A 27015-nucleotide genomic window follows, 5' to 3' on the forward strand; every position below is an offset into this window, starting at 1 on the left:
AAGTGTGATTTAGTTATTGCCGCCAGCTGTTATGTGCCACAGGTAAGTAACGGGTGCTTATATCATGCAGCTGCAATCATTTTCTGGAAGAAATTGAGCAGAATTGCAGGGGTGCTGCCAATACTTTTGGCCAGCAGTGTTAGTTCGTTGGTCATTCATTCTTTAAAAACAGTTTTCTCAAATCACATTTCTTAATGACATGAAGAGACACCATTAAATGGAATGTGTTGATCAAGAGGAAAAATAACACTCTAAAAGATAGTGATTAGTCGGCTCAAACTCCCTTTTCCTCAAAAAAGAAAGTTTTTAAACCGGTTTTTAATGAAGAAAATATCATGCTCTATTATTGTACTTTATAAAACTACATGATAAATTACAATTAAAGATTGTAATAAAATTTAATGTAAATGTGCTATAAAATGCATTTCCCACTATTAGCATTAAACTAGCATGGGCAAACTATAATGCAAATTGTAATTCCATGTAGGGCTGCAACTAACGATTATTCTCATAATCGATTATCAGACAATGAATTAAACGATTTATCAGATAAACGTCACCGCTTTCAATTACCTTCCCAATTTACCTTGAAGTTGTTTTCGGCATGTACACAAAATGGATGACTATTTCCTTCAACTGTATCGGATATCAAAATTTGCTGGCAACTAATTTATTAATCGATTTAATCAGATAGTTGTTGCACTTATTAAGAACCTAGTTTAGACAGTTAAATGTCTAAAAATTTGCAAAAATGTGAATTGTTGATTTCCAAAGTAAAATATTCTTGTTCATGTGCTTTGACTTAAAATATAATAAATCTGATCATATTTACAACTGAGAAGTGATATAATTTCAAGAATTTAGACAAGTTTACTGTGACGAAGGTCCTAAACGATTAATCGGTTATCAAAATAGTTCATTTGCTAATAGATTAGTTGTCCGTTAACTGTTGCACCTCTAATTCCATGTTGTGTGTTTAAATTGACTCTAAACAAATTGGAAGGGGCATTTAACAACTGTCTCTTGAAGATTACTTTACTATCCCTGCTTGCGGTACAGTTACCATTACTTTGTTTTTACAAGTGCCAATTAACCCGACACAAGATAAGAGGACAACGCTAGGTACTGTTGTCAGACTATGCATGCTCATAGGTTACACAGGTGGAGAACAAATATAAGTACTGTGTTTTTATGCAATGCTATTGAGAGCGTTGGAGAAAAAAAATACTCTCAAGACATCAGTTCACTTCTTTTGATCATAAATGTCATGTATTGCTATACTTTCTCTATTAGACTTCAGGTATCATTTCCAGTCCATTTCAGTTCCTTGGAGCGCATCCTCCCCCCTGAAAAAGAAAGGTTACATACCTTGCTGCTTCTTCAGTGGTGCTTCCTGTGAAAATCCAAGAGCTCACATCACCGCGTCGATGGAGGAGAGCAACACAGAGCGGCTTGAAATGTGTCACACTTCTTGCTGAGTGTACACTCAACTGTTTGCAGTGTCCAATTTCAGCGGTTTGTGCAGGAAAAACCAGTCACGTTGTACACAAGCACCAATGACTTCCATGGGAGCTTTTGAAACGATAAAGGGTTTATTGCTTACAACACTCTTTGACTACAGTGACGTGTGAAGTTTATTTATTAAGTTCATTCAACATTATTTGCACATCGCTTTATGAAAACTCATATTTAAATATAAACAATGCAAACGAGGGGTATTTAGTACCACAAGTCAAACACGGTCTTTCCAAACTCAAAATTCAATGTTCAGAAATGTTTGTGAATAAACAATAATAAACTAACATTATTACAACTCCAAAATTTATCTTTATAATTTATAGAATAGCTCTTATTTAACATCCTGGTCCAGGCAAAACACTGCATTTAATGCAAGACAGCACATGTACAAAAAAAAAAAAAAAAAAAAAGATAAATTATTTACCGAAGCTGTTAATGAAATGTGAGCAAATAAACCAAAATACAGCAATTATTAAAGATTAAATATTAAATCGATGACACTGCCATTCAAAAGAGGTAAAACAAAAGACTGTTCGTCTCGTGCCAAAATAAGGTTTCAGGAAACAAAAGCAGGATGTGCTCCTCCTGAAAGAATAATTGTAATTAAGGAACGTGATGCATAACATTTACAGTAAATCTTCATGAAGTTCCTTACAGTAGCTCATGTACGTCATTGAGCACTGCTATATGGTTGACTCTCTCCTCCCATCCATCTGCACAAGCTCACTCGGTACAACTGGCTGTTCTTTGTCATCTGGTGGAGAACTTTTGCCATTCGCCACCTCAACATTCTCATTAACCTGCGTGGATAAAAAGAAACATGGGAATTTGGATAGTAAAAGATTTGTTCAATTATTCATAAAATGTGATTTTAACACAGTATATGGTGATTAAAAATAATAGACTCAGCCAAGGAAGACGGAAGCTACTCGTTGCAGTGCGTTTAATTCCAACTACATTTTTATATTACAAACATTATTTCCTAATACAGATCGGGGAAAGAAAATGTTCTCGCCTGATAGTTGCCAATATTTCCACATATACTGTAGTTTATTGGGTGTTGGATCGGCAACTTCATTTTCATATTTTGGTGAACATAACAAAATTATATAAGTGGAAAAAATGTGTGGGCACCCCAAATGAAAGACGATATTTTGTAGATCCTCCTTCAGCCAAAAGTAATAATTTAAAAAAACATAAATAAGTCAATTTTTCCCCCATCAAAACCTCAATAAAAGATATTGGTAAAACAATGCCAATCAAAAGATTTTTTTTTCCTTCTCACTACACGGTCATAGAACCATGCAATTTCTTTCATCTAATTAGGAAAATAACGCAAGTTCAAGTAAAATCTCAAAATACAATGCTATACTTTTCCGGGGGCATTTCTTTCCCCCGAAAAAAAGTGCAATAGCACGCAGACTCTTTACAGGAAAGATGGGAACACAATAGCTCAATAGCAATTACAAAACTATCATAAAATTAGCTTAAAAGCAGGATAAGAGTAAATAAAAGTTTAAGAGGTCAGGATAAAACAGAGATAAGGATCGTGGTGGGTAAGAAAGCGTAAACAGGTGTGTTTTTTATTATTATTACATAGACAATTATGCCATTCCCCTGAAACGTTAACACTGTATATGACCACAGATGCCACAAGGTGGCAGAAAATACTAAGCCTACTTTAATTTACATTCTTTAGTTGTTAGGCACCAAGATCCCAATAGATATCAGCAAACAATTACTTGTGTCTAAATCCCTGCTTCACCTCCTAAAAATGTCAATACTGTACATGCCCATGGATGCCACAAGGTGGCAGAAAATACTAAACCTACTTTATAGGCACCAAGATCCCAATAGATAACAGCAATGTCTAAATCTCTATCTTAATTTTTATTTGGGACCAAGACACCATGAGATAGAATTACAGTGCTTGTAAATTTGGTGAGTTTAGGCACAAGGCACTGTGAGACATACTGCATGGCCAATGTAATGCTGTAAGTGGCTACCTTTTGAGTCATGCGGGTGGAAAAACAATACAAATGTGCACAGCGAAGACTTGAATGTAAAATGAGGCATGTCCCAAACAGAGGGGGTTTTGCTACTTCCTGAACCTTTAGTTGAATATAAAGAATATTTTATTTCTTCCTAGTCAGCTGTTCTAAGCAATAGGAAAACAGAACCCAGCAACTAGGTAAATAAGGAAGTTTCAAACGGCAAATATGCAAGAAAGCACAATTTTACTGAGTACCCATTTCAGATGTCCTTAACACAATCTCTGGTGATGGTATATTTAAGTATGAATGATGCAGGGCCATTACTCACCTTGAACTTCAATACTGTGTTTTGCTCAATGGCTGAAAAGCGATTTGCAGATGGAGAACAGGGTGTCACCGGAGAGCTGGGTGATTTGGGGCTGTGGGGCAGCGATCGGCTCCTCTTGACGGCCGAGGACACCGCTTGGGCGAACCGAGATGGTGTGGAAGGGGAATAAGGCCTGGGGGCCGCAAAGCTCCTCAGCTTCTCTAAGCTTAACCCGAAGCTTGGCTCTTTGGCTGTCTTACTGCTCTGCCTAGTCATACGTGTGTCTTGTATATAGTCCTTTTTAGGGCTTGGGCTAACTTCAGTGGCTTCAATGTTGCCCTGCATTGGAGGAGTAGGAGGTGGGGGTGGTAACATCTCTCGGTCTACCTGGTCGACCTTGTGGCCAGAAGGGGTATTGGCGACAGGACTTTTTTCTGCAGCTGAAGTCACATAATACCCAGGCGTCTTTTTGTGCTTTGACAAGCGGAAGGATCCTGGTTTTGGTCTAATTGCAGGTGGAATTTTAGTCTCCTTAACCTCTCCTGGTGCAACTGCTTGAGAGGAGAAGAACCTGTCAGCAGCTTTAGTAGAGCTGCTTGGCGATGAGGCGTGAGTGGCTTCAGCTTGGCATCCATTGACAGTGTTTGCTGCAGTGGTAGTAGTAGTATTAGTTGTGCTCAGTATTTCTTCCCTGGGTGTATCTTCTGCTGCAACGGGGGGCGTCTCCAGTGTCAGTGCGACTTCAAAATACCTCAGCTTCTCACTTGATTTTGGAGGCACGATAGTGTACGTAGTCATCCCTATCTTAGGGATGTAGTCCCTGGTTAACTCGTTGGAGGGCTTCGGCTTTGGCTCGGGCTGCGAGGTGGAGCTCGACGCAACTTTCGGGGCAACAATTGGTGTCGACGTTTGGCACGGGGGCGTGTCTAATGTTTGGCTAGATTTGAAGTCCACTGATAGCGGCTCATCTGTTGCAGTGGCTATGTCCTTCTTTACATTGTTCGCTGATTCCAAACCAGACTCCAAGGGAGAGGGCACAACTTGCTCTGTCTGTTCTTGATGTTCTGGTAGTGGCTCCGGGGAAGCTGTTAAATCTGTTTGCACCTGAGCGTCCTCTCCAGCGGGGCAGGACGTGCCAATAATTTCTGACCTCTGCGAGCTGACCAACTGCTCCTGGGGGGCGGGGGCGTTTTCCTCAACCGAAGCAACCTGGGAGTCTTCTGCAACTAGCTGGAGGTCACTTGTTACATCCCCGCGGTCAAATTTTATACTCTCATGCACAGGTTCGTCACAAATGGACTGACTGGGTTCACTTTCAACTTGTGAGACACTTTCTGTATGGAAAAACAAGCGTTTACCATGTGAGAGTTCAGTTCAGTTGTTCCTTTGACTAAATGGGGTTTTTGACTTCTAGTCTACTGTAGGCTGATCATTACCTAAAATATTTTTACCAATTATTGCGCAGCTGCTATTAACACTATTATTATGAAAAATAATTGTATTCAGTTTTTTTTTAAATTCAGAAGTTTTCCATTCAGTGCTAATCCAATGTCAAAATGTTGAGCATTTAACTATTATCACATTCTGCAAATGCTATTTTAAAAATATGTACTGTATATATATCCAAGTGATGGAGAAACATTTCAGCATTATTGCACTTTCTAGTTCATGAAAGCGTAAACTGTATTTTCAACATTCGTTCAAGTCATCTGTTCCACTATAGTGTATAAACATATTGATTGGTCAGTTATGCTGAAGAAAGCCATACCCGCCGCTTGAGATGGGTCAGTCGGGATTCTTTCATCGATCTGAAATGCTGAATCATCCGTAGTGCTCTGTGGCTGGCTGCCAAAATCAAGCAAAATATGGGAATTAAAAGTATTCCTAAGAATTATTTGAAAAGAGTTCTAATTTGAGAGCTATTAGAGTTCGTACTTGCCATCTGAGGATAGATCACGAGACTGATCTTCCCCACTGCCCTTGTCAGAGTCTTGCTGATGGACCTCTTTTGCAGCTGCTGATGTCTCCTCAGTGATTTCTTCCAGTGTTTTAACGCCTACAGGGTCTATAAGAAAAAGCATTGTGATTCCGACCCATAAACTGTGATTACATTAAATCCACATTTAAGTATTTGTATTGAGGTATTTGCAGATTGCTGTCACAACATCAAATTTCCAAAGGTAATTTCAACATAACCAGTGTGTTATCTTGTCCTTTGTTAAGCAGCCAAAGATGCTCATAGACATCAGAAAAGGAGACCCTAGTGAGGACAAATTGAGGAATGCCGTTTTACTGTAGTGAACTGTGAGGTCAAACTTCCTCTTGGTTAATTCAAGGTGGTGACGCAGTTTCTTCTGACGTAAACACACCAAGTTTGTTTTCAAAGATCCTGGCTCAAACGGTGAATAGTCTTATTGTTGCTTTAAATTGCTTTGTGCTCAGGTTGGGGTGGAACTTCCCCCACAGGACCATACAATAATGGTAAAACGTGTGTAGACAATTGCCGGAAAATGACTCCAAAGACGGCTAATTCCACCTAAACAAGGAAAGATACAAAAAGGTTTGAAAACACCTCGTCCTTTGAACTTCAAGGGCAAAAATGGGCACTCGGAAATTCCTCATTTATGAATGAATGAACAATCCAACTAGTAAATTTATTTGAGTAGTTTTTACCAACTCAATTATAATTTTCTGTCAGTTACATATTTAATGGCTTAACTTCATTAATATACCAAAAAGTGAATGACATAACTTTATAAATACAGCAAAAAGCGATGAACTCAAAAATTTTGCACCAGCGCATTTAAAGAATTATGATAAAATTCACACAAATGGACTATCTGAAGATGTTTAACTTGCCAAATATTAGCCACTAGGGGGAACTAGCATCCTATAAAGCAGTGGTTCCGAACCACTGGTCTACAGCGCGGTACTGGTCCATAAAGCATTTAATATCGGCCCGCATTGAAAGGAAAAAAACAAATTCTGACATAAAAGGGCTTTATCTTGAACAACCTGTTTTTTTTTTTTTTTTTAATAATATGCGTCTGACATAATACTGAGATTAGTGGAAGGGAAGCTCCTACTTATTCAGCATTACGGTGAGTGTAGGTTATTGAGCTATGGAACGAATTAATCGAATTATAATGTATTCTTCTGGGAAAATCCCGCTCGACATACGACCATTTCGATTCACAAAACCAGGTCCTGGAATGGATATAATTCGTATATATTATATTTTTTTGTCATAACCATAGACATCATCATTATTGACGGGTCAGCTCGGCCATGCACTGCACAACTCCTTCAACCAGGGGACCGCCCACATCAAGAGGAGCTATTCACATACACGCACGCAGTAAATTAACGGTGGATTTCATTTCAAAAAGTATGAAAGCTGTACCACATACAAACAGGAAGCATTGTCTTAGGAATGATTTTTTTCGAGGATTTAGGGTAATTATTATATTGTTAATACCACGCATTCATTTTGAAACGTTGCAACAAAAAAAAAAATAAATAGAGAAATTAGCAATATTTACGTAAAATAAATGCTACCTGCATGTTTTTTTTGTTTTTTTTTTTTTGCTTTTAACCAATAATCAAGACTGTTTTACATCCATATCTATTAAGAATTCAGGGATTTAGGCATTGGGCATTGTAACAATGTAGATAAGCGCTATATAAGTACTCTCCATTTATTCACAAGAAATCTTCATGTAAAAAGCTCTTTGTTGTGGTAAGGCGGCGCCACAGTGAATCTTAAAGACGAGACGCACATTCGACATATTTACGTTAAAAATTTTTACCTGCACGGTTTCTTTTGCTTTTAACCAAGAATAGAGTCTGTTTTACGTTCATATCTAACCCTAACCCTATAATTCAGGGATTTAAGCATTTTTTCAATTTCAACGTAAAAAGCTCTTTGTTGTGGACGTGTGGTAAGGCGGCGCCACAATGAACTTAAAGACGCGCCGCACATTTGACATATTTACGTAAAATAAATGCTACCTGCATGTTTTTTTTTTTTTTTTTTTTACTGTTAACCAATATTCGAGACTGTTTTACGTCCATATCTATAAAGAATTCAGGGATTTAAGCATTTATTCACAAAAATTTTCAACGATAAAAGCTCTTTGTCTGTGATTCCACTCGGTCAGCTTTGACGGCCTCGCCAACAACAATGCAGGTCCCCAATTAATCGGCACCGTGAATTACCATACATTATGGTCATAACAGTGCATAAAATAATGCCCAAAATAAAACTGGTTTGTGGGGGTGGGGTGGGGGGCAGCTTGTGGACGACTGCTACAAAAGATAACATTTAACAAGAATCCCATTGACGAACCCCATTAACCGGGTTTGGAGCAAATACTAAATGATCGAGCAAAATCAGAAAAGCTCTAATTAAAGCCCAAGACACTTGGAGAAAATGTTTAAATGCAAAAATAATACACAGTTTAAGGGCCTAGCCATTTTGTGATGTCAGTTATACCCATGCACATACATACTACTACTCGACTCGAGCACAGGTGATAATTATTAATGACATAACGAGGAAGGGCAGGTAATTTGGTATACATTTGATTGGCTAAATAGATTTGGGCAGGCATTTCAATATCATTGTGTTGCGGCCCAAGTTTTTTTTCCCCAATATATTTAACACAATTCTTTAAGATGGGATGTACATGATAAAAGCGTTGTTTTTCCCTTTGAGTAATGTGTATGTATCACCAAAACAAACCTTGCAGATTCTCTTGAGGAGGAACAGTTTCTGGTCCAGCACCAACTGGAGACATTGGTGGGGGAGGAGCCTTGCGTTTAGTCCTCCTAAGTGAAGATTCTGCTGAGGAGCCGCGACTGAAACCAGAAATCTAACCCATACACAGAAAAAAAATCATTAGTCCCAACATCATCTGTACCTGAAGCTTTTCAGAAGACAAACTGTCATTTGAACAAGTGTGAGAGATCGGGAAAGTATGTTGGGTAAATGGCTTAGATTATTACTTTAGTCTTCTTCTGACCATTGAAATCAAGATGTTATGTGAAATCAATTGCTTGTAGGGAAGCTGAAACCTGAGCTGCAATTTACATTTCAACAGGCGAGTTGATTAAAAAAACAGATTTATAAATTTAGATTTAGTTACCTGATTCTTGAGGGACTAGCTAATTAATGGGTTTTCATTTGCTTGGATTAATAGTAGTGATTATAGCCGGACGAGATACCGAAAATTTACAGTTACCGAAATTCTTCACGATGACTGACATAATTTTGACCATATCGGTAAATTCGGTAATTTAATCAAACATGAAAATACAGTCTTTACATCACACTTTGACTCTGTGTTGTTCGGTATGTTCATTCCCCTTTAAGAAAGCAGTCAGTTGCCACGTTTACATGGAGCCAAATATTCCAATTACAATCGGAATATTTGTTCAAACCGAATAAATGTGTTCCATATAAACACCTCATTCGGAATGAACAGGCCCAAACCGAATGGAATTTCATTCCGATTCACAGGGGTGGAATATTCCTTTTCCCAAACCGATTAGAAGTAAAATTATATCATGTAAACAGGGAAGCGGAATGGTGTCTGGTTGCGTTCTTTCTGCGCATGCTCCGTACTGACGTGGTGACGTCACTCGGTGACGTAAGTAACGTCACTTGCAACATGGCTTCCAAGCACACGCACAGCGCACCCACACAACTTTTTAAATGAACGGCGTATCATTCTGAAGTTTTGTTTGCACTCGAAAAGTTAAAACAGCAGCTGATCTGGCGATCGATCTCCATGTTTTGCAACGTGACGCTTTGTTTTGATTAATCTGCGCATGTCAGACGGCAGTTGTCAAACGTCCTTTCGGAATTAAGGCAGTCACATGTAAACGCTGGATCGGAATAGATGAAGTGACATGTAAACAGCTGATGTGAAATTTCCATTCGGAATGATTTGAATCGGTATGAATAAAAGTCAGCATGTAAACGTGGCTAGTGTGCTTACGTATGAAGTCACATGGTGATCAGGAAATCAAACAAACAGAAGCCCGGTAGGCTAACGCTAGCGGCTAACACTACAAGCAAACATGATGGAGCCGGTCTTAAGGGAGCTTCGCTAAAACTTTCACCCGGCATTAAATAGACTTTTGGCGGCCTCCAAACGGGCTTTCACCCGCTGTCTTCCCTGGTTCTCATGATTTCAGTAGAGATTGCATTTCAGTGCTTTTTACTGCCAGGCCACAGGCTAACTTTAGCGGCTAACGCTACAAATGAACGTGATGGGAGTCGGACAGCGGCTCTAACCTTGTCGAAACGGCTGAACTAAATGGGGGGATTGGGCACGGACTGCTTCTAGCAATCAGTATGTCGAGTTATTTTGTATCTCTGTGTGTGGTTTCTCTGATAGCTTGGATGATAGTAAAGCATTCAACATAAAGTATTATCCAACAGTGAAGTGAATTTTTCTGTATGTGCTTGCTCAATTCTGTGTCATTACTGCTATCATAAAATCATGTTTCATTGGCATAAGAGCAATATAGCTTTAATGTGGTTGTGTCGCCTTGTGGAGGGTGCATCTATTTTAAAAATCTATTTATAGAATGTTTTTTTTAAATTCATATTCTATTCTTTGCACAAAAGACGCTGCTAAAATTAAGACAGCATTGCACTATTTTCGTCATGTACATATTTCAGTCTGAGTAAGCTATAATTATGCACTTATTGCTCTAGAGCATATATTTTTTATTCATTTTACTTATCAAATACATATGTTTATATTCGAGTGACACATCCAATTTCGTTGTTCACAATGTTCTGTTGTTGACAATGACAAAGACCTATTCTATTCTAAAACGCTCCGGGGAAAAGAAAAACCTGAAACCTTGAAGTAAACACTTGTGTTGAATAATTATTTCACAGCAGCCATTAACAATAAGTTGTCTGTTTGAAATGTACTGTTCAAGCTATAAGTCATTTGTGTTACAATGACATGTTTGCACAGTCGTCGTATTGATTTTTATAAGGTACATTGTTCAAGTCATACAAGCTGTAAAATGCTCATACTTGATTTCCTATTGTTTACAAGAAATGTATATATACTGAATGTTTAGACTGCATGTATACTTGTTAAACTGAACGCTGGTAAATAAATCAACGAGAAAACGGTTCATTCGTATTTCATGCTTTGATTCAGATTTTCAAATTATATAACGGTCCGCTTGAGCGAATATATCGTCATTTAATGTTATCGAGATAAATCTGCTCAATTTACTGTGATACAAACTTAAGGTTATATCGCCCAGCCCTAGTAGGGACAGACAGAAATGGAAAAACTCTACTGTAGCACTGACTTCAGAAGTCACAACTATGACAAACACTATGAAATAGCCTATTGTGTATAGTTTTGTTGACCAACCTCACAGTCCACTGGGATAGCAGGTTCAGAGTAGAGCCTCTGGCGAGTGCTGAGGTCTGCGTGGCAGCTCTGAGACACAAGTATGGGGGGCTGAGGAGCCCGTCTCTTCTTGGGCACATCACCGACAGGCGATGTCGGCGACATTAGCGGATGTGAACAGGAGTTGGGCAAGGCCATGCTAAGCGGTCGAGGCTTGCTTACGAGCACCGGAGAAGCAGGGGCGCTAGCTGTAGTGGCCTTTAAAGAGCAAACATCCAATCAGGACATGACAAGACCTCTGCTCCCGGACGACATAGCACATGTTCGACCAATGGAAAAGTTAAGTCAACAAACCTCCCTCTGAATGTTTACATTTACCTGCTCATACTGAGGAATTGTAACCTATACCTCGCCTGTACACTATTTGATATTCAAAGCACTAATTGCTTACACTAATTTCCAAAAATTAATGTTTCACTTTTATAGATTAAATAGTGCCCACATATCTGCCACTACGTATTTTTCACATTCCTGATATTATTTCCCTTGGATCTAGCAACACAAACAAAAATAAGCAAATACTTTGAAGCACTGTCACTATGATGAAGTAAATACTAGGACATACTGTTTAACCCTTTATACGGCACTCATTTGAACTCATTGGCTGCAATTGACAGTGCTAAACCAATTGATGTCTGCTGTTGTGAATGGCAAGTAATGAGTTATTTACTTTAAAAAAATACAGGGTTTTATTGGGGGCTGTGACAAACGTGTACAAATAGTTGAGAATGGGCATTCGCATATATACTGTATCTTCATACACCAAAAGTTTGATTTTTTTTTTTATCTATATGGCCCAAAACCCCCATAAAGACATGTCTACAGAGTTATGATTTTTTAATCACTCCAAATATTCACTTGTCCTAAAACGTATCGGATTGGCCCGAATATAAGACGTTGTTTTTTGCATTGAAATAAGACTGAAAAAGTGGGGGTCGTCTTATATTCACGGTCTAGACATTATACCCATTCACAACGCTAGATGGCGCCAGATATCATTGAAGCGATGTTCTGTCATGACAAATCTCAGCTACTCTCAAGTTTAACCAGTTTGCATTATTTTATTGCAATGTTTTTCCTTATTCAGATTTGTTTCAAGACTACGGTTACAGTTAGACTTCATTTTGATGGTTAATGCAGTTATTGCAGTTTTGTTGTTTTATCACAATAGATTGGTTTATTTACATTTCAAAAACCAGAACCCATTCAGTTACGAATGTGATTGCACTTTAGTTTACATATTTAAATGTTCAGATATTAAGATTTGAATGAGGCTAAATAACATGCTTTTTCTCTCAAATATATTGTTATATTCATTTGTTTCAGATGTATTGTAATTATTTTCTGTATAAAAATTAATTTGGTGTTCAAAAAGTCTTTTTTTCCAAACTTGAGTCTTAAAAAAGGGGTCGTCTTATAATCAGGGCCGTCTTATATTTGGCCCAATACGTTAATATCTGAAAATGTTACCAAGCAGTGTAGTGTAAGGGTACACAGTAGTTGAGACCGTACCTGCTCAGATGTTTTCCTGCTTTTCCTAAATTTGCTGAAGAGGCCCTTGTTTTCTTTTTCTTTCTGATTTTTATCTTTTCCAGGTGTCACTGCTGCTGGAAAAACACATTTGAAATGTGGAAAGATTGCAAGAAGTGTGGGGGAGAGGTGTAAAAATTAATCAAATAGATTGCCCCCTACCTGTATGTGTTGGTGAGGCTGTGCACACAGTAGACTCAGAAAGTCCTGCGAGTGTTGATACATAAGGGTATTGTCAATAAACTAGTAGGAGTGCATAAATCCCCAAAAGTCATATGGCAAACTATGCAGCAGACTTCTAGTTTACCTCTTGTATCTCTTGCATAAACCTCTCTGATTGCATAATCATTTAGGGAGCAGGACAAGTCCAAAGGGGCCAGGGATTGCACATCTCTCAATAGAATTGTTGTCTCCAGTGCAAATTCGCATTTCTCACAGATTGCAGGAAGGAGTTCAGTCAGGGCAACTTGAGGATTGACTCTTAAGATAGCTTTCTGGGTCTTTTTGTAGTTTATCACCATCCGAACAGTGGCCTGAAGAATACAAAAGATTAGATAAAGTGAGGTTATGTAACACACAAAAAAAACAAATAGTTGTGTACGAGGACCCATTTGAATAGTAAATTGCACCTCAGGCTTTTGAGGACCCGTCTTCTTATTTTTATCATCCCCTTTAGGTTTAAGTAAGATCTTTTCCACATCCAGAGTGCCGATGAGAGCGCTGGGCTTGAGCTTGATGTTGTGCCGGCCCGCCGTGATGAGTTCCAAAGTGTAACTTGACGGGTTGAGGCGATACCTTCCGCAAAGCGTCACCAACAGATCCATGACAGGCTTACTGAAAGACACAGAAGACACAATATTTGCATGGTTGATTGGAAAGAGGAGTGGTGAAACCTGTACCAGTTATAAAACCAAGGCAAATGTGTATTACTGTATATTTTTTCCACACTTAAGGCCCGCCACAAAAAGGGCAACACAAGGGAACTGTCGCACAACACGCAGGATTCAGCAGTTACCATAATTTTCGGACTATAAGCACCGGACTATAAGCCGCCACCCACCGAATTTGACAAAAAAACACCATTCGTTCATAAACCACACTGGACTATAAGCTGCAGCTGTCCTCACTGCATTATGGGATATTTACACCAAAATATATATATTAACCAGGAAAACCTTATTTGACAGCGGCATCATAACACTGTCATAAGACCAAATGAACCACCATGAAGCTTTGAACTAATTAAAGCATTATTTATTCAAGAAGCTTCATTTTGCCATCACTGCTCCCTTGGAGGAGACAGTCAACCTCTGCTGCCACCTGCTGTCAACACTGTTGTTGTACAAAATGCCTCCAAGCATGCATTGCAGCGCTACAGATGTGAATAACAATCAAAATTCAAGTTCTGTGTTATTTCTTCAGGTACTGTTCCAGTTGTTTCGTTAATTGCTAGTTATGGTATTTTATAACACCTTATTTGAGAGTGTCGCCATAAGACTGTCATAAGATCATCATAATTATGACATGACACTGCCATGAGCTTTAATGAATGCTTATGAAAGATGTCATTTTGTGCCATCCAGTAAATAATGTCACTTTTGAATGGATGTAAAAGATCCGAGCTGGACATAAATGGAGTTAGTGACATAATTTGCTGGCTGAAACTTAATGACAACTGTCATAAGCATTCATTAGTGCCCATGATCGTGTCATGTCATAATTATGACAGTCTTATGACGCCGCTGTCAAATAAATTGTTACCTATTAACCGAATAAATCAACAAATAAACCACACTGGACTATAAATCGCAGGATTAAAACTGAGGGGAAAAAGTAGTGGCTTATAGTCCAAAAATTACGGTATCTTAGAAAAGCCGATCTTGAACAACTCATTTTGCTGCAATTTGAAATAAAAGAAATGACGGTGAAAAGTGCTGTAACGTTGCAGTTGTAACAGCCAATCGTGCTACGCTTTGTGGTTCTATTTAAACAACAACAACCAGGATGTCGGTAAATGTGCCGCACTCAGTCATTTGTCGAGTAAGCCTGAAGCTTCCCCCCTCCTCCTCAATGTTCCACTTCAGTGGAAGATCAATAGTCTAAGCTAACTGGTTAAACTTGATCTAAAATCAACAGAAGGTACTGTAGTTACAGTACACACTTGTTCAATGGTTTGTAACAGAATTCAAAACTGCTGTAAACCAAAAACCGCGTGGAAATCTATTCAGTTATATAATTATTCAGTGGTTAAACTCGACTCAATTTATCTGAAACCTAATTTGTCATCTCACCAAGACAGTTAAATTGGTCAAATGTATGCAACTCTGTTATGAACTAGAATTCAGATAAGATTGGGAAAAAAATTATGATTAATGGACTGAAATACCCACAACCACATTCCAAAATCTTGTAAAAAGTCTTCTTTGAAGAAGAGTGAAAATTATGTTGACAGCAACAAACCCTCCAACTCCAAACTCTCACACTTTGGTGGGTGCACCACCCAAACTAGCCAGGTGTCCAAAGTTTACGTAAAGCTTTTTCTTAACTGTTGCATCGCAAAAGAACACAACGCCTTTGAAGGTAATCCTCAAAATAAATCCACTAAACTGCTGAGAGGGAGACAAAATCAGCTTTTAGATAGAAAAAAGCAGGTGAAGAATTTGATGCGTAATCCTTTCTATCGGGATTGGTGCAATGTTTCTCAATCGGCAAGGGGAGTGATCTATCTTTGAAAGTTTATAAACAAAGTAAGAGAGTGAAACTCTTGTTGACAGAACGGTTGGGGGGAGTCATTTCTCTAAAATACTAAAGGTGTATTGGCACAGTAATGCTGGATGTACTATTAGCTCACAGCTAGATGATCAGGCCATCTTGTGTAAGGGAGAAACAAAACAAATCCAAGTGAATTGTGATTTTGTAATGTTTCTAACATTTTTTACAAGAAATGCACTTACCTGCCATGAACTGTGGTCATCTTTTCCACACCGTCCGGCAATACAACAACCAAAGAGAGGTCTTTATCAACAGGCTTCTCCTTGTGGTCCATGGTGACGGCAGCGTTTCCTGGATACCACTGGGAGAAATCCAAGGAATCCAGATTCTTCAGTTCTGGTGGGGATGGGGCTTTGCTTTTGGTTGACACTCTGGGGGAAAAAAATATATATATATATATATATATATATATACACACAGAGATGGGTAGTAACGCGTTACTCATGTAAATATAACGGACTAAATGTAATTTTTTAGAAAAATGTCCTTCAAATGTCCTTGAGTAGATTTGTGAAGAAGAAAAATTACTCTTACTCCGCTACTTTGGGTTACACTAGCCATTACATTTTTCCTCTTTATTCTACGCATTACATTTTTGGATTTTTTTTTTTCCTGCTAAAGATGCCAACCGTGGCTCAACCAGTTTCACCAATTAGACATCGCAACAATAATCACATGACTCCACTATACCAATCAGGCTCAAGCTTGCCGTTCAATGATCACGCCGGCCTGTTCAATCATGTGGCGTCTTTAGAGCACCGTAAAAAATGAAGTATTTGACATTGAGCTCCACCATCAATATGATTCGAAAGCGCAAATTTTAATCTCTCCCCCAGTTTTCATTTGGCACCGATTGATCACGGAAAACCGGGGATATGATAATTTTAATTTCATAATGAGAAATTGGTTTTCTCCACTAGAGGGCCCTCATGCTCTTAAGACGAATAATGCTTAGTTACCGAAAAAAAATTCTGCTGGAATTCAATGTTTTTGTTTTGTTCTTTTGGCTTAATCTGGTTTTGTAATATGAGTAATATTAATTTGACGTAACGTTACTCTTACTTGAGTCAAATTTTTGGCTACTCTACCCTCCTCTGAATATAATGTATATAATGTGTTTTTAATTTGATAGTTAAAATTATGTAGTATTGTGATAATTGTGTTGAGACTATCATCACAACAACATCTTTCGGGGGGAAAATAATCAGATCTCCTTATCCTAGATGCTGATCTTTGAAAAGAATGTAACTGGTTCTCCTTGGGGCTAAAGGCTCCATCACAAGACAAACCATGGGGGCTAACACTGCAAACAGGTCACAAGACTTTACGAGGACATATGTACGGCGTTAACTCATTAAGCCTGAAGTCATGTTAGCAAATGGGCACACACGAACGATGGTAAGAAGCACATCCATTTGGCTTCAGAGCATGGTATATCTGATGCAAGAAAGCATGCCATACTTTCGTGCAGCGTAGGGCTGCAGCTATCGAATGTTTTAGTAATCGAGTAATCAACTGAAAATTCTATCGATTAATCAAGTAATCGGATAAAACTTTTTTTTTTAGGTAAAGAGCAATTATAAATATGAGAAAACAAGACATTTCATCTAATAATGAACCATTTTCAGTCAATCAATGTTTTTATTTTCGATGTACATTGTTGAAAACAGCCAACAATTGAATCTCAGATGTACTCTCGGATCATAGAAGCACTGCCTCGCATCAGTCACCCGCCTTAGGTGCGCTATTTTCGGCTTGAACTCCTCGAGCAGAGTCCGATGGCTGGTTGGAGCCTTGGTGGCCATTATTTTTGCATCCATCATGCTTTTATGCCATTGACGTAATCACCTGTCACTCAAACATGTCGAAAGTAGCGGCAAAGTTGGATCTTTGTGTCAAAATGATTCAATCAAAACTTTTTCTATTTATAAAAAAGTTTGTTCAAAACTTTTAGTACTTCAAATAAAAAATGAGTTCAAAACTTTTTGCTCTCCAAAAAAAAAGTGACACTTCAATAAATATATATATATATATATATATATATATATATACAGTGCCTTGCAAAAGTATTCGGCCCCCTTGAATCTTGCAACCTTTCGCCACATTTCAGGCTTCAAACATAAAGATATGAAATTTAATTTTTTTGTCAAGAATCAACAACAAGTGGGACACAATCGTGAAGTGGAACAACATTTATTGGATAATTTAAACTTTTTTAACAAATAAAAAACTGAAAAGTGGGGCGTGCAATATTATTCGGCCCCTTTACTTTCAGTGCAGCAAACTCACTCCAGAAGTTCAGTGAGGATCTCTGAATGATCCAATGTTGTCCTAAATGACCGATGATGATAAATAGAATCCACCTGTGTGTAATCAAGTCTCCGTATAAATGCACCTGCTCTGTGATAGTCTCAGGGTTCTGTTTAAAGTGCAGAGAGCATTATGAAAACCAAGGAACACACCAGGCAGGTCCGAGATACTGTTGTGGAGAAGTTTAAAGCCGGATTTGGATACAAAAAGATGTCCCAAGCTTTAAACATCTCAAGGAGCACTGTGCAAGCCATCATATTGAAATGGAAGGAGCATCAGACCACTGCAAATCTACCAAGACCCGGCCGTCTTTCCAAACTTTCTTCTCAAACAAGGAGAAAACTGATCAGAGATGCAGCCAAGAGGCCCATGATCACTCTGGATGAACTGCAGAGATCTACAGCTGAGGTGGGAGAGTCTGTCCATACGACAACAATCAGTCGTACACTGCACAAATCTGGCTTTTATGGAAGAGTGGCAAGAAGAAAGCCATTTCTCAAAGATATCCATAAAAAGTCTCGTTTAAAGTTTGCCACAAGCCACCTGGGAGACACACCAAACATGTGGAAGAAGGTGCTCTGGTCAGATGAAACCAAAATTGAACTTTTTGGCCACAATGCAAAACGATATGTTTGGCGTAAAAGCAACAGCTCATCACCCTGAACACACCATCCCCACTGTCAAATATGGTGGTGGCAGCGTCATGGTTTGGGCCTGCTTTTCTTCAGCAGGGACAGGGAAGATGGTTAAAATTGACGGGAAGATGGATGCAGCCAAATACAGGAACATTCTGGAAGAAAACCTGTTGGTATCTGCACAAGACCTGAGACTGGGACGGAGATTTATCTTCCAACAGGACAATGATCCAAAACATAAAGCCAAATCTACAATGGAATGGTTCAAAAATAAACGTATCCAGGTGTTAGAATGGCCAAGTCAAAGTCCAGACCTGAATTCAATCGAGAATCTGTGGAAAGAGCGGAAGACTGCTGTTCACAAACACTCTCCATCCAACCTCACTGAGCTCGAGCTGTTTTGCAAGGAAGAATGGGCAAGAATGTCAGTCTCTCGATGTGCAAAACTGATAGAAACATACCCCAAGCGACTTGCAGCTGTAATTGGAGCAAAAGGTGGCGCTACAAAGTATTAACGCAAGGGGGCCGAATAATATTGCACGTCCCACTTTTCAGTTTTTTATTTGTTAAAAAAGTTTAAATTATCCAATAAATGTTGTTCCACTTCACGATTGTGTCCCACTTGTTGTTGATTCTTGACAAAAAATTAAAATTGTATATCTTTATGTTTGGAGCCTGAAATGTGGCGAAAGGTTGCAAGGTTCCAGGGGGCCAAATACTTTTGCAAGGCACTGTATATATATATATATTTTTTTTAATATATATATATACTATATATATATATATATATATATATATTTTTTTTTTTTTTAGGGAAGGGCAATTTTATTTTTTCAAATGATTTTTTTCTTTGATTGAAAATAATTTTTTTTAATTGGAGCAACTTTTTCTGGGATTGAATGATTCAGACACAAATGCCCTACCCATAATATGGCCCAAACAAAAAAGGATTGCTTCAAAGAAAACATTTTAAATGAAAAATTAAGTGTTCAAATTAGGGCTGTCCCAAACGACTAATTTTCTCCCGATTAGTCAACCGACTATTTTTACGATTAGTCGACTAATCTAATAATTAATTTTTTTTTTTTTTTTTACTAATTTAGCAATGAAATTTTTGTTGATGCTTATCAATTCACAAAAAACATATTGGAACACTCAAATTATTTATTAAAGTACAAATAAACACGTAAATAACAATAATAAATCACAAATAAACAATGAGTTCAAATGCTGATAGAACTAACTAGTGTAGCATCCCGATTGAAAAGATGGTCTCTTAAACTGATGGTTTACAACTTTTATTCCATCCTTGATGTAAACACACTGTAAGAGCTACGGTGCACACAAATAAAGCAACACAATTAGAAATTAACAAAAACTTTTCACCTTTTTCCTTTTAAACCTTATTTATATATCAATGAATTGCCTATATGAATTGCCTTTACCTTAATTTATTACCTTATCATTAACAATCTGTCCCTTGAGTGCAATCACTGTATATACTGTATATATTTATGACATTTTAACCTTATATAATTTTCTATACCATAAAATAAACCATAACATGAAATAAACCTTTCAATTAGCATTAAGAACAATACTAATAGCACTTATAAGGCCCATTGTCAATGAAACATTATTATTTAGTGAGGCGACAGCACCCTCTGGTGTTCAAAAAATGAAAAAAAAAAAAATTACAAACTGCGTGAAGGCGCTTGAGGTGTTTATTCACGGCCGACGTGCAGCCAAGCTTGGCATTGAAGAGACAGGACAGAAGACTGTACTCTCCTTTGTTTCTTTGAAATAAGGCAATGTTTTGGACACTCTGGTGCGCTTTTTTTGGCTTTGTGCCGCTTTCCCCGCTTGCAAACAGAGCATCCGACATTCTAACTTTCCACGCATATATTTTTTTAACCCTTCATTAACCGTCGACGGGATGTTGTGCTCGTCGACGGATTTACGTCATCGATGACGTCGACATCGATGACGTCGACTATGTCGACTAGTCGGGACAGCTCTAGTTCAAATGCAAATTTCTGAGTCTCAAATATTTTTTCACATTCAAAAACTTTACTATGATTGAATTGTTTTTATTTTTGATTGAAGTGTTTTTTCTTTTAAAAAATAGTGGCCCAAATGCAAAACTACATTACTTCAATCACAAAAAAAACTTGACTTCAATCAAAAGAAAATAATTCTAAGAAAAAGTTTTCAAGTGCATTTTTTGTTGTTTCAAATTTATTTTTGCATTCAAACACATTTTTTTTTGATTGAAGTGACTTTTTTTAATTGAAAATATATATTTTGATTGAAGCGACTTTTTTCTGGATTGAAGCAACCTTTTTTTTTTTTTTTTTTTGATTGAATAATAAAGACAAAAATCTACCTCCATAGAAACCTAGCCGTCCACAGGGCTAACGTTACGTGAGTGCATGCCTGAAAAGGATGTAAACAATAAACAACAACAGCAACAGCGAGCGACATGTTATTTATAAGCGCTGAGAAGTCTACTGCTTTAAGATGGCGGCTGGCTGTTTACTAATGCCGCCCAGTTTGTCATGTCGCATCTAGTTCTACATAGATGTGATATCTATCAGACGCTACCTGCTACTACCGTAGCATCATGCAGGCGTAGTTTTTAGCAACGTCGGAGGAGTAGCTGTCGGCTGCGATATGGTATTTTTTTTAATTGCTTCCTTCTCTACACACGTGACGTCAGTGCGTTGTCCCGCATTAAAAGTAGTCCGGGCAAAACGTGATGCTTAGAGCTGTCGAAATTAAACGATTCCGAGGTGAATAAAATTACTCGGACCAGTTTTTAAACTCGAGTTACTCGAGTATTCCTTTCAGCTCTAGCGCAGTGACTAAAACGTTTTACACCAAGAACTGACAAAAAATATATAGTGTTATGCACAACAATGGAGTAGCCAGAAAAGCGTTGTGGGCAGTTAAAAAAAAAGTCACATAATTGAATTTTAATTGACTTTTCTTCAGAATTATATTTCATGGATGATTTTTTTTAGGTGTTTGAGGTGCTGTTTTTTTGTTTACTTTTTTTTTTTTTTTTTAACTCCATGTCCACTTATCACGTTGCAGAGCAAATCAATCGGTTGCTATTGTAGGTACTTAAAATAGCTAAAAACCACTTAGTTATTTTTTTCATACCGCTAGAGGTACTCCTACCATGTATTGAGAATCACTGTTTTTGTAAAAACCACTTATATTGGAGGATGTATTTTTCCATAGTTCCTTCAAATAAAATAAATTGTGCCAAACCTTGTTATATGTCACTTACTTGTCACAAAACTATGGTCTTGCACCAATTTATTTGACTATATTGGTTACAAATTTTCTTATCAATCAGGTTAAATGGGGAAGTAATGATGAAACAACAGCAAACAATGAAAACAGATGTTCTTCAGGCTTTAACTCGTCATATTAAAATTAGTATTACCTGTACAGGACTACCTGAAGAAATATTACAATGATTGACATACAATAACTAGAATGTCAATATATTTCTAGGAATTTCTTCAACAGCACGGAGACACGTTTTGTGAGGATTTGAGGAAAAAAAATAAAAAAATAAAAAAAGTACAAACTTGAAACTGCCCCTATAAAACATACAATTTAATATTATTAGAGTATCCTATCATAGCGCCTGCGGTGGTAGGGTGAACAAGCGGAACCTGTTGTCAGTGCAACCAGAGATGAACCTGGTTTGTGCAGACCTCTTGCCCTAAATTATAGACTGTTCAAGTCTCATGTGGGGGTACGGAGGAATCCGAGCAATGCGAGGTCACAGGCTGTACTGAGGCATGGCTAGGAAGGGATTATTAGCCTTGCTATGGGGGGTGACAGTCCTTAAACACTATCATATTCATGAAAACCCTCACTGCACTTACTCACGAAGGGATGTTGATATCCCAGTGTGACAATTTTTTATTTGTTTCTCAGTTCAAATGAATACTTTGACTAAACCTTACAAAATGATGTACCAACTCTTCCACTGCCATTCACAGTGATGTCCAATGGAGCTAGAGTCACAATGATATTATTTTCCTCCATTAATGTACTACGTTACACGTGAAGCTGATGCGAACATGCAATTCTCCCGGGTGATACATATATACATGGCCAGTTGGCCACCCTCCTAAAAACAAAATTTTCGCTTTTTTTCACCGAACCTGTCCTGTTCAGTTGCTTAGACACTGAGAACAAGAATCTGAGTGTCCTTATGGTCTCAAGAGTTTTAATGTATAAAAAGGGGGTTTGATACACTCCCATTGTGTTTGTTCATTATGTTTTATTCCTTAAGAGAAAGCAGCAAACGGGAAGGGGTTATAAAAACAATATTTTCCAATACAATGAAGTCTTTCACATTGCTTCAGGGTAACGGAGCACAATCAGAACTGGGTGAAGCATGTGCCTCGTACAAATGCAGCTCCAAAACCCGCAAACTGTTAGCACACCAAGTATGTAAAAGTTTTTCTGGGGTAAAGTGGGAAAACTGGGTCTTGTGCAAATGTACACAAAGCATTGAAATGTTTCTTCATCATAGGCAATGAAGAAAAAGCTAACTAAATATTCTGGAGTGAATTGTCGTTACAACTCTTATTGAAGGATTAAGTTGTAATATTCTGAATAGCAATGGTAGTGCACAGCTTGTTGATTATTTTACCAAAAGTGACGAATTCAAAAAGGCCGCATGTTTTAATGATTCTTTACTTTACCTATAAAAACTAAATATATGGCTTGTATGCTACAAAAACATCTCATGCACCAACTACTCCTCAAAGAAAGCTTCATTAGCACCTCTGCACCAGTGGCGGATGCTGGCATTTCAAAGAGGGGAAGCTCAAAGTGTGTACATTGAGTGAGTGCTTTGTAACGGTGGAGGGGCTCAGTGGCACCCGCTGCTCGGTAGAGAAAGAAACTAGAGTGACAGAAGTCAGTCTCCAAACACATGCAGCAACAAAAGGAAAAGAAAAATAGAAGCTTGATTTTTTTACTAATCGTTTTCAACAAAGTGTTGCTAGGATGGAACAGGGAAGTCACCAGTTCAACTCAGAATGGCAGAATGAAAATTGAAAAATTCTTTCCATGGATGTTAAACAACAGAATTTCTGATTCGCTCATTTCACTGTCCATCAAAAAGGGATTCAGCCTCAGACAGATCATCCAATCATCATGGAACAAACCCAGCCTTGAGCCACGACTCGTTTCGCAGTAGTGGAACAATGCACTCTCAACTCTCTCTCTCTCTCATGATGCACAGTGTCCACACAGTTTAAAGGACTGAAGCAAATGAACGAAAAGTAAGCCGCGTCTTAACCAGTGACAAAGAAGCTAATTCTGAACAAAAGTTGAGCGGGTTGTAGCGCATATTTCGTCAATGATATGTACACACAACAGTATGCATTTGATCACTTTTATTGGCATTTTAGGGGAAGCTGAGCTTCCCTTGCAGTCTGAGAGCAATTGCCTCTGCTCTGCACACTCCATTGTTGATATACAGGAGACTTAACTGAATGGAGTCAACTCATTTTTATACACCACTTCAAGGGAGATGTCAATGCTTCAATGTGTATTTACGGGATCCATTCATTTCTTTTGTGGCACAGATTCCACAAGAAGAATAAAAATACACTAGGGTAGCCAAAGAAGAATGTGGTATCACTTCCCATTGACATTTGTGAAGAACGTTGACATTTTACCAACTGGTTTACTTTTTTTTTTTTTTTTTTTTTTTTTTTACAATTAGAATGTTTCACGAAGGCAAGTCCAGCATGAGATGTTCAACCTCAGAGATTTCACTGTATTGAAAATGTATTGGGATTCATTTTGAATGAAAATAAACATGATTAGCTGAAATCAACTATGCGATTAATTGTGAAATTACCATCAAGCCAATTAGATATTGTGGCTTAACTGTACCTATGTGGCTATATTTTCATTTGCTCACAAAAACTGGAACATTAAAACAAGTGCAGTGCAGTTGGGGAATTTCAAGATGTTGGGGAAGAATCAGTAAATATCAAAAGGAATGAAAGGAAATTGCAAAGGGAATAGACGGTCGGAAAACACACCAAATATTTCCCCTTTCAAAACACTATTAGTTGAGTGCAAAGTCCCGATTTCAAGGCCCTGCTTGTTTACATGGCATTGGAATTTATTTGCCGGGTGGTTAGCTTAGCTGCCTTCAACTTCTGAGTTTGCGGGTTTGAATCCAGGCTGCAAGCCATATGCGTGGATGTAGGTACCATATATCTGGGTTCTTCATCCCAAAAACATGCATGTCAGGTTCATTCAAGATAGCCAAAAAAAAAAAAAAAAAAAAAGGTATCAATGGATGTGGAGGTTAGTTGTCCTGCAATTGGCTGGCTGCTACATCAGCAGTGATGTTGACACCTTAAGAAGTTGGCAGCAGCTTAGACAAGGGTGTGAATAGTTTCATCCTCGAGTTTTTTTTGTTTTGTTTTTTTTTTTAATGAGAAAAAAATTGCAGGCGGGACATGCCGCAGCTTGACTACACTGATGCCTCTTTGACAAGGGCTTCCCATGCTCAAAGACAAGTCTGTTCAATTGCACACAAGAACCTGTACTTGACTATAGAGGACATACAGGAAGTAGCACGTCTTCTGTCATTGTGCTACCCTGCTACCTTTATCATTAGTAGAGCAAACAACATGAAAACAAACATGCTTGTCGACCAACCCAAAAAATACAAGTCATATGAGATAATGCTGCTACAAAGAAAACTGCTCTTAATGACTCGGCATGTATTTACGTATTCAATAACAGGCAGTTACAAAGTTGTTTTTTTTTTTTTTTTTTTTAAAGACGATCTCGAGAGTATCATTCATTTTAGAGGCTTTTGGCTGATTTTTATACTATGCATCATTCAGTAATAATCTGTAGACCTGGGATAATTTTGACAAATTTCATGTGGTACTCTTAAAAAAAAAATGGAGTAAATTAGCTTTTAGTAAAATCACTTATCAAGCAACAAAGGGCTTTTTAACCAATATTTATTGCTTTTGCTATACCTCAAATATCTAAAGGGAGGTTTCATTCTTAAAAAAATAAAAATAACATTAAAAATCAGCAACAATAAAAGAAAAACTGGGAATGGCTTTTGATGTAAAAATAAATGCGTATATTACAATAATAGAGACATCAAGAGTGATGTATACCTTAACATTATGCCACACCTAATTTTATTTTTTGGTGTTCCCATGGTGACAACAAGGTCTGTGATCAGATATACAAATTGTACTTATTAATATTACTCCTAACTATGACAGTACATCTATGAATATAAGTAATCTGAGTTTAAAATGCTTGGTTTTATATTCATGTAATGTGTGAAAGGGAGAAACATATGTTTAACCACTGATTTACACGATTAATCTAACATGAGTAGTTTACATTTATATTTGTTTCTAGATAATGAAATAAGCATGTTGAGAAGTGTATTGGTTAAGCACACATGAAAACTAAGCATGCGAAACGTAAGTTGGCCTACAACACTCGAATCAGTCACACTACTGATTAAAAAATAAAGATGAAAAGATAAATAAGAATAAACTTGTGATTTTACAACCACCCAGACAACACTTCTCCTCTTTCAAACAGGAGATCAAAATTGTACCAAAGCTGCTAAACTACACTGCACAGGCTCCAACATGCCACTGTCTAATACAACACACACTTGGGAGTCAAAACAAAATTCGACCTCTTTTGTGACTTGAGGAAAGGTTCCGTGACTGCTGAGCCACAGTATTTTAGACATGCCGCGCAAAAATGTAGAGAGCAGGTGTGACGGACCTGCTTTTCCCCCCTCACTTTGCCAACAATTCATTCCACTCGCTTACCTCACGCTGTCTCTGCTCGGATAACCTCCATGGTGTTGCTTATCTCCTGCGAGCTGTCAGATGGAGTGAAGGCTATCGAGTGAAGCCTCAAAAGGCCCACCTTAATACCACGCCTGAGCTGCAGTACCACAAATGGTGTCTCCTCCACCTAAATCCTGCTCGGTGGGCTTGGGAAAAGCTGCCGCACATGTATGTTGATAGCACTCCCCCGCGGTCATGACAAGAAAGGTGTAAGCAGCTTTGCTTCCCTGTGCAGACATGAACCTGTGGGTGGGGCCACAGGAGCAACAGGAGCACAGTACATTCCAAGCACGTGGCTTTAGATAAATATGTTAATTTCACCATGACACTGTTTTATAATCATGAATGACCTAATCTGCTATGAGATGATTACGTTAACAGAACAAAGTGGACTGAAGGTTTAAAATAACCATGGATATATCACCACTTGGATTTTTAATTGAATCAGTCTCCATTTTAAATTTGTTTTCACTGAGAAATAACAACTTTATAAAGCCACACCTTACCTCTCACCAGTGACTCACTCATAAATCATGTTTGGGGCTTGTCTGTTGTGTAAGAATTTCACAAAAATACTCAAAGTCAAAGCTGAAGCTTGCA

At 38.0% G+C, this 27015-nt stretch overlaps 2 protein-coding genes across 7 annotated transcripts in view; both read right to left on the reverse strand.

The window, feature by feature from the left end:
• Positions 1 to 1486, reverse strand: part of grb14 (growth factor receptor-bound protein 14) — a 54411-nt gene extending 52925 nt beyond the window's left edge. For all 3 annotated transcript variants that reach the window (XR_009066433.1, XM_057853312.1, XM_057853310.1), the window contains exon 1: positions 1369 to 1486. The gene's annotated coding sequence lies outside the window, so the exon portion shown is untranslated. The remainder of the gene's footprint in view (positions 1 to 1368) is intronic.
• Positions 1487 to 1623: 137 nt separating this feature from the next.
• The window catches only part of cobll1b (cordon-bleu WH2 repeat protein-like 1b), a 45940-nt gene continuing 20548 nt past the window's right edge, over positions 1624 to 27015 (reverse strand). For 2 of the 4 annotated variants that reach the window (XM_057853306.1, XM_057853309.1), the window contains exons 3-14: positions 15755 to 15943; positions 13430 to 13634; positions 13108 to 13333; positions 12963 to 13007; positions 12783 to 12877; positions 11232 to 11468; positions 8564 to 8693; positions 5755 to 5884; positions 5588 to 5664; positions 3841 to 5153; positions 2174 to 2318; positions 1624 to 2103 (exon numbers count right to left, since the gene is read on the reverse strand). In XM_057853306.1, coding sequence (XP_057709289.1) covers positions 2202 to 2318; positions 3841 to 5153; positions 5588 to 5664; positions 5755 to 5884; positions 8564 to 8693; positions 11232 to 11468; positions 12783 to 12877; positions 12963 to 13007; positions 13108 to 13333; positions 13430 to 13634; positions 15755 to 15943 — 2764 coding nt within the window. In that variant the 3' untranslated portion in view covers positions 1624 to 2103; positions 2174 to 2201. Of the gene's footprint in view, positions 2104 to 2173; positions 2319 to 3840; positions 5154 to 5587; positions 5665 to 5754; positions 5885 to 8563; positions 8694 to 11231; positions 11469 to 12782; positions 12878 to 12962; positions 13008 to 13107; positions 13334 to 13429; positions 13635 to 15754; positions 15944 to 26394; positions 26613 to 27015 lie in introns of those variants that run through there. The other 2 variants (XM_057853308.1, XM_057853307.1) reach the window with 2 other exon arrangements.

Source organism: Corythoichthys intestinalis, chromosome 12 (genome assembly GCF_030265065.1).
Source record: "Corythoichthys intestinalis isolate RoL2023-P3 chromosome 12, ASM3026506v1, whole genome shotgun sequence".
NCBI lineage: Eukaryota > Metazoa > Chordata > Actinopteri > Syngnathiformes > Syngnathidae > Corythoichthys > Corythoichthys intestinalis.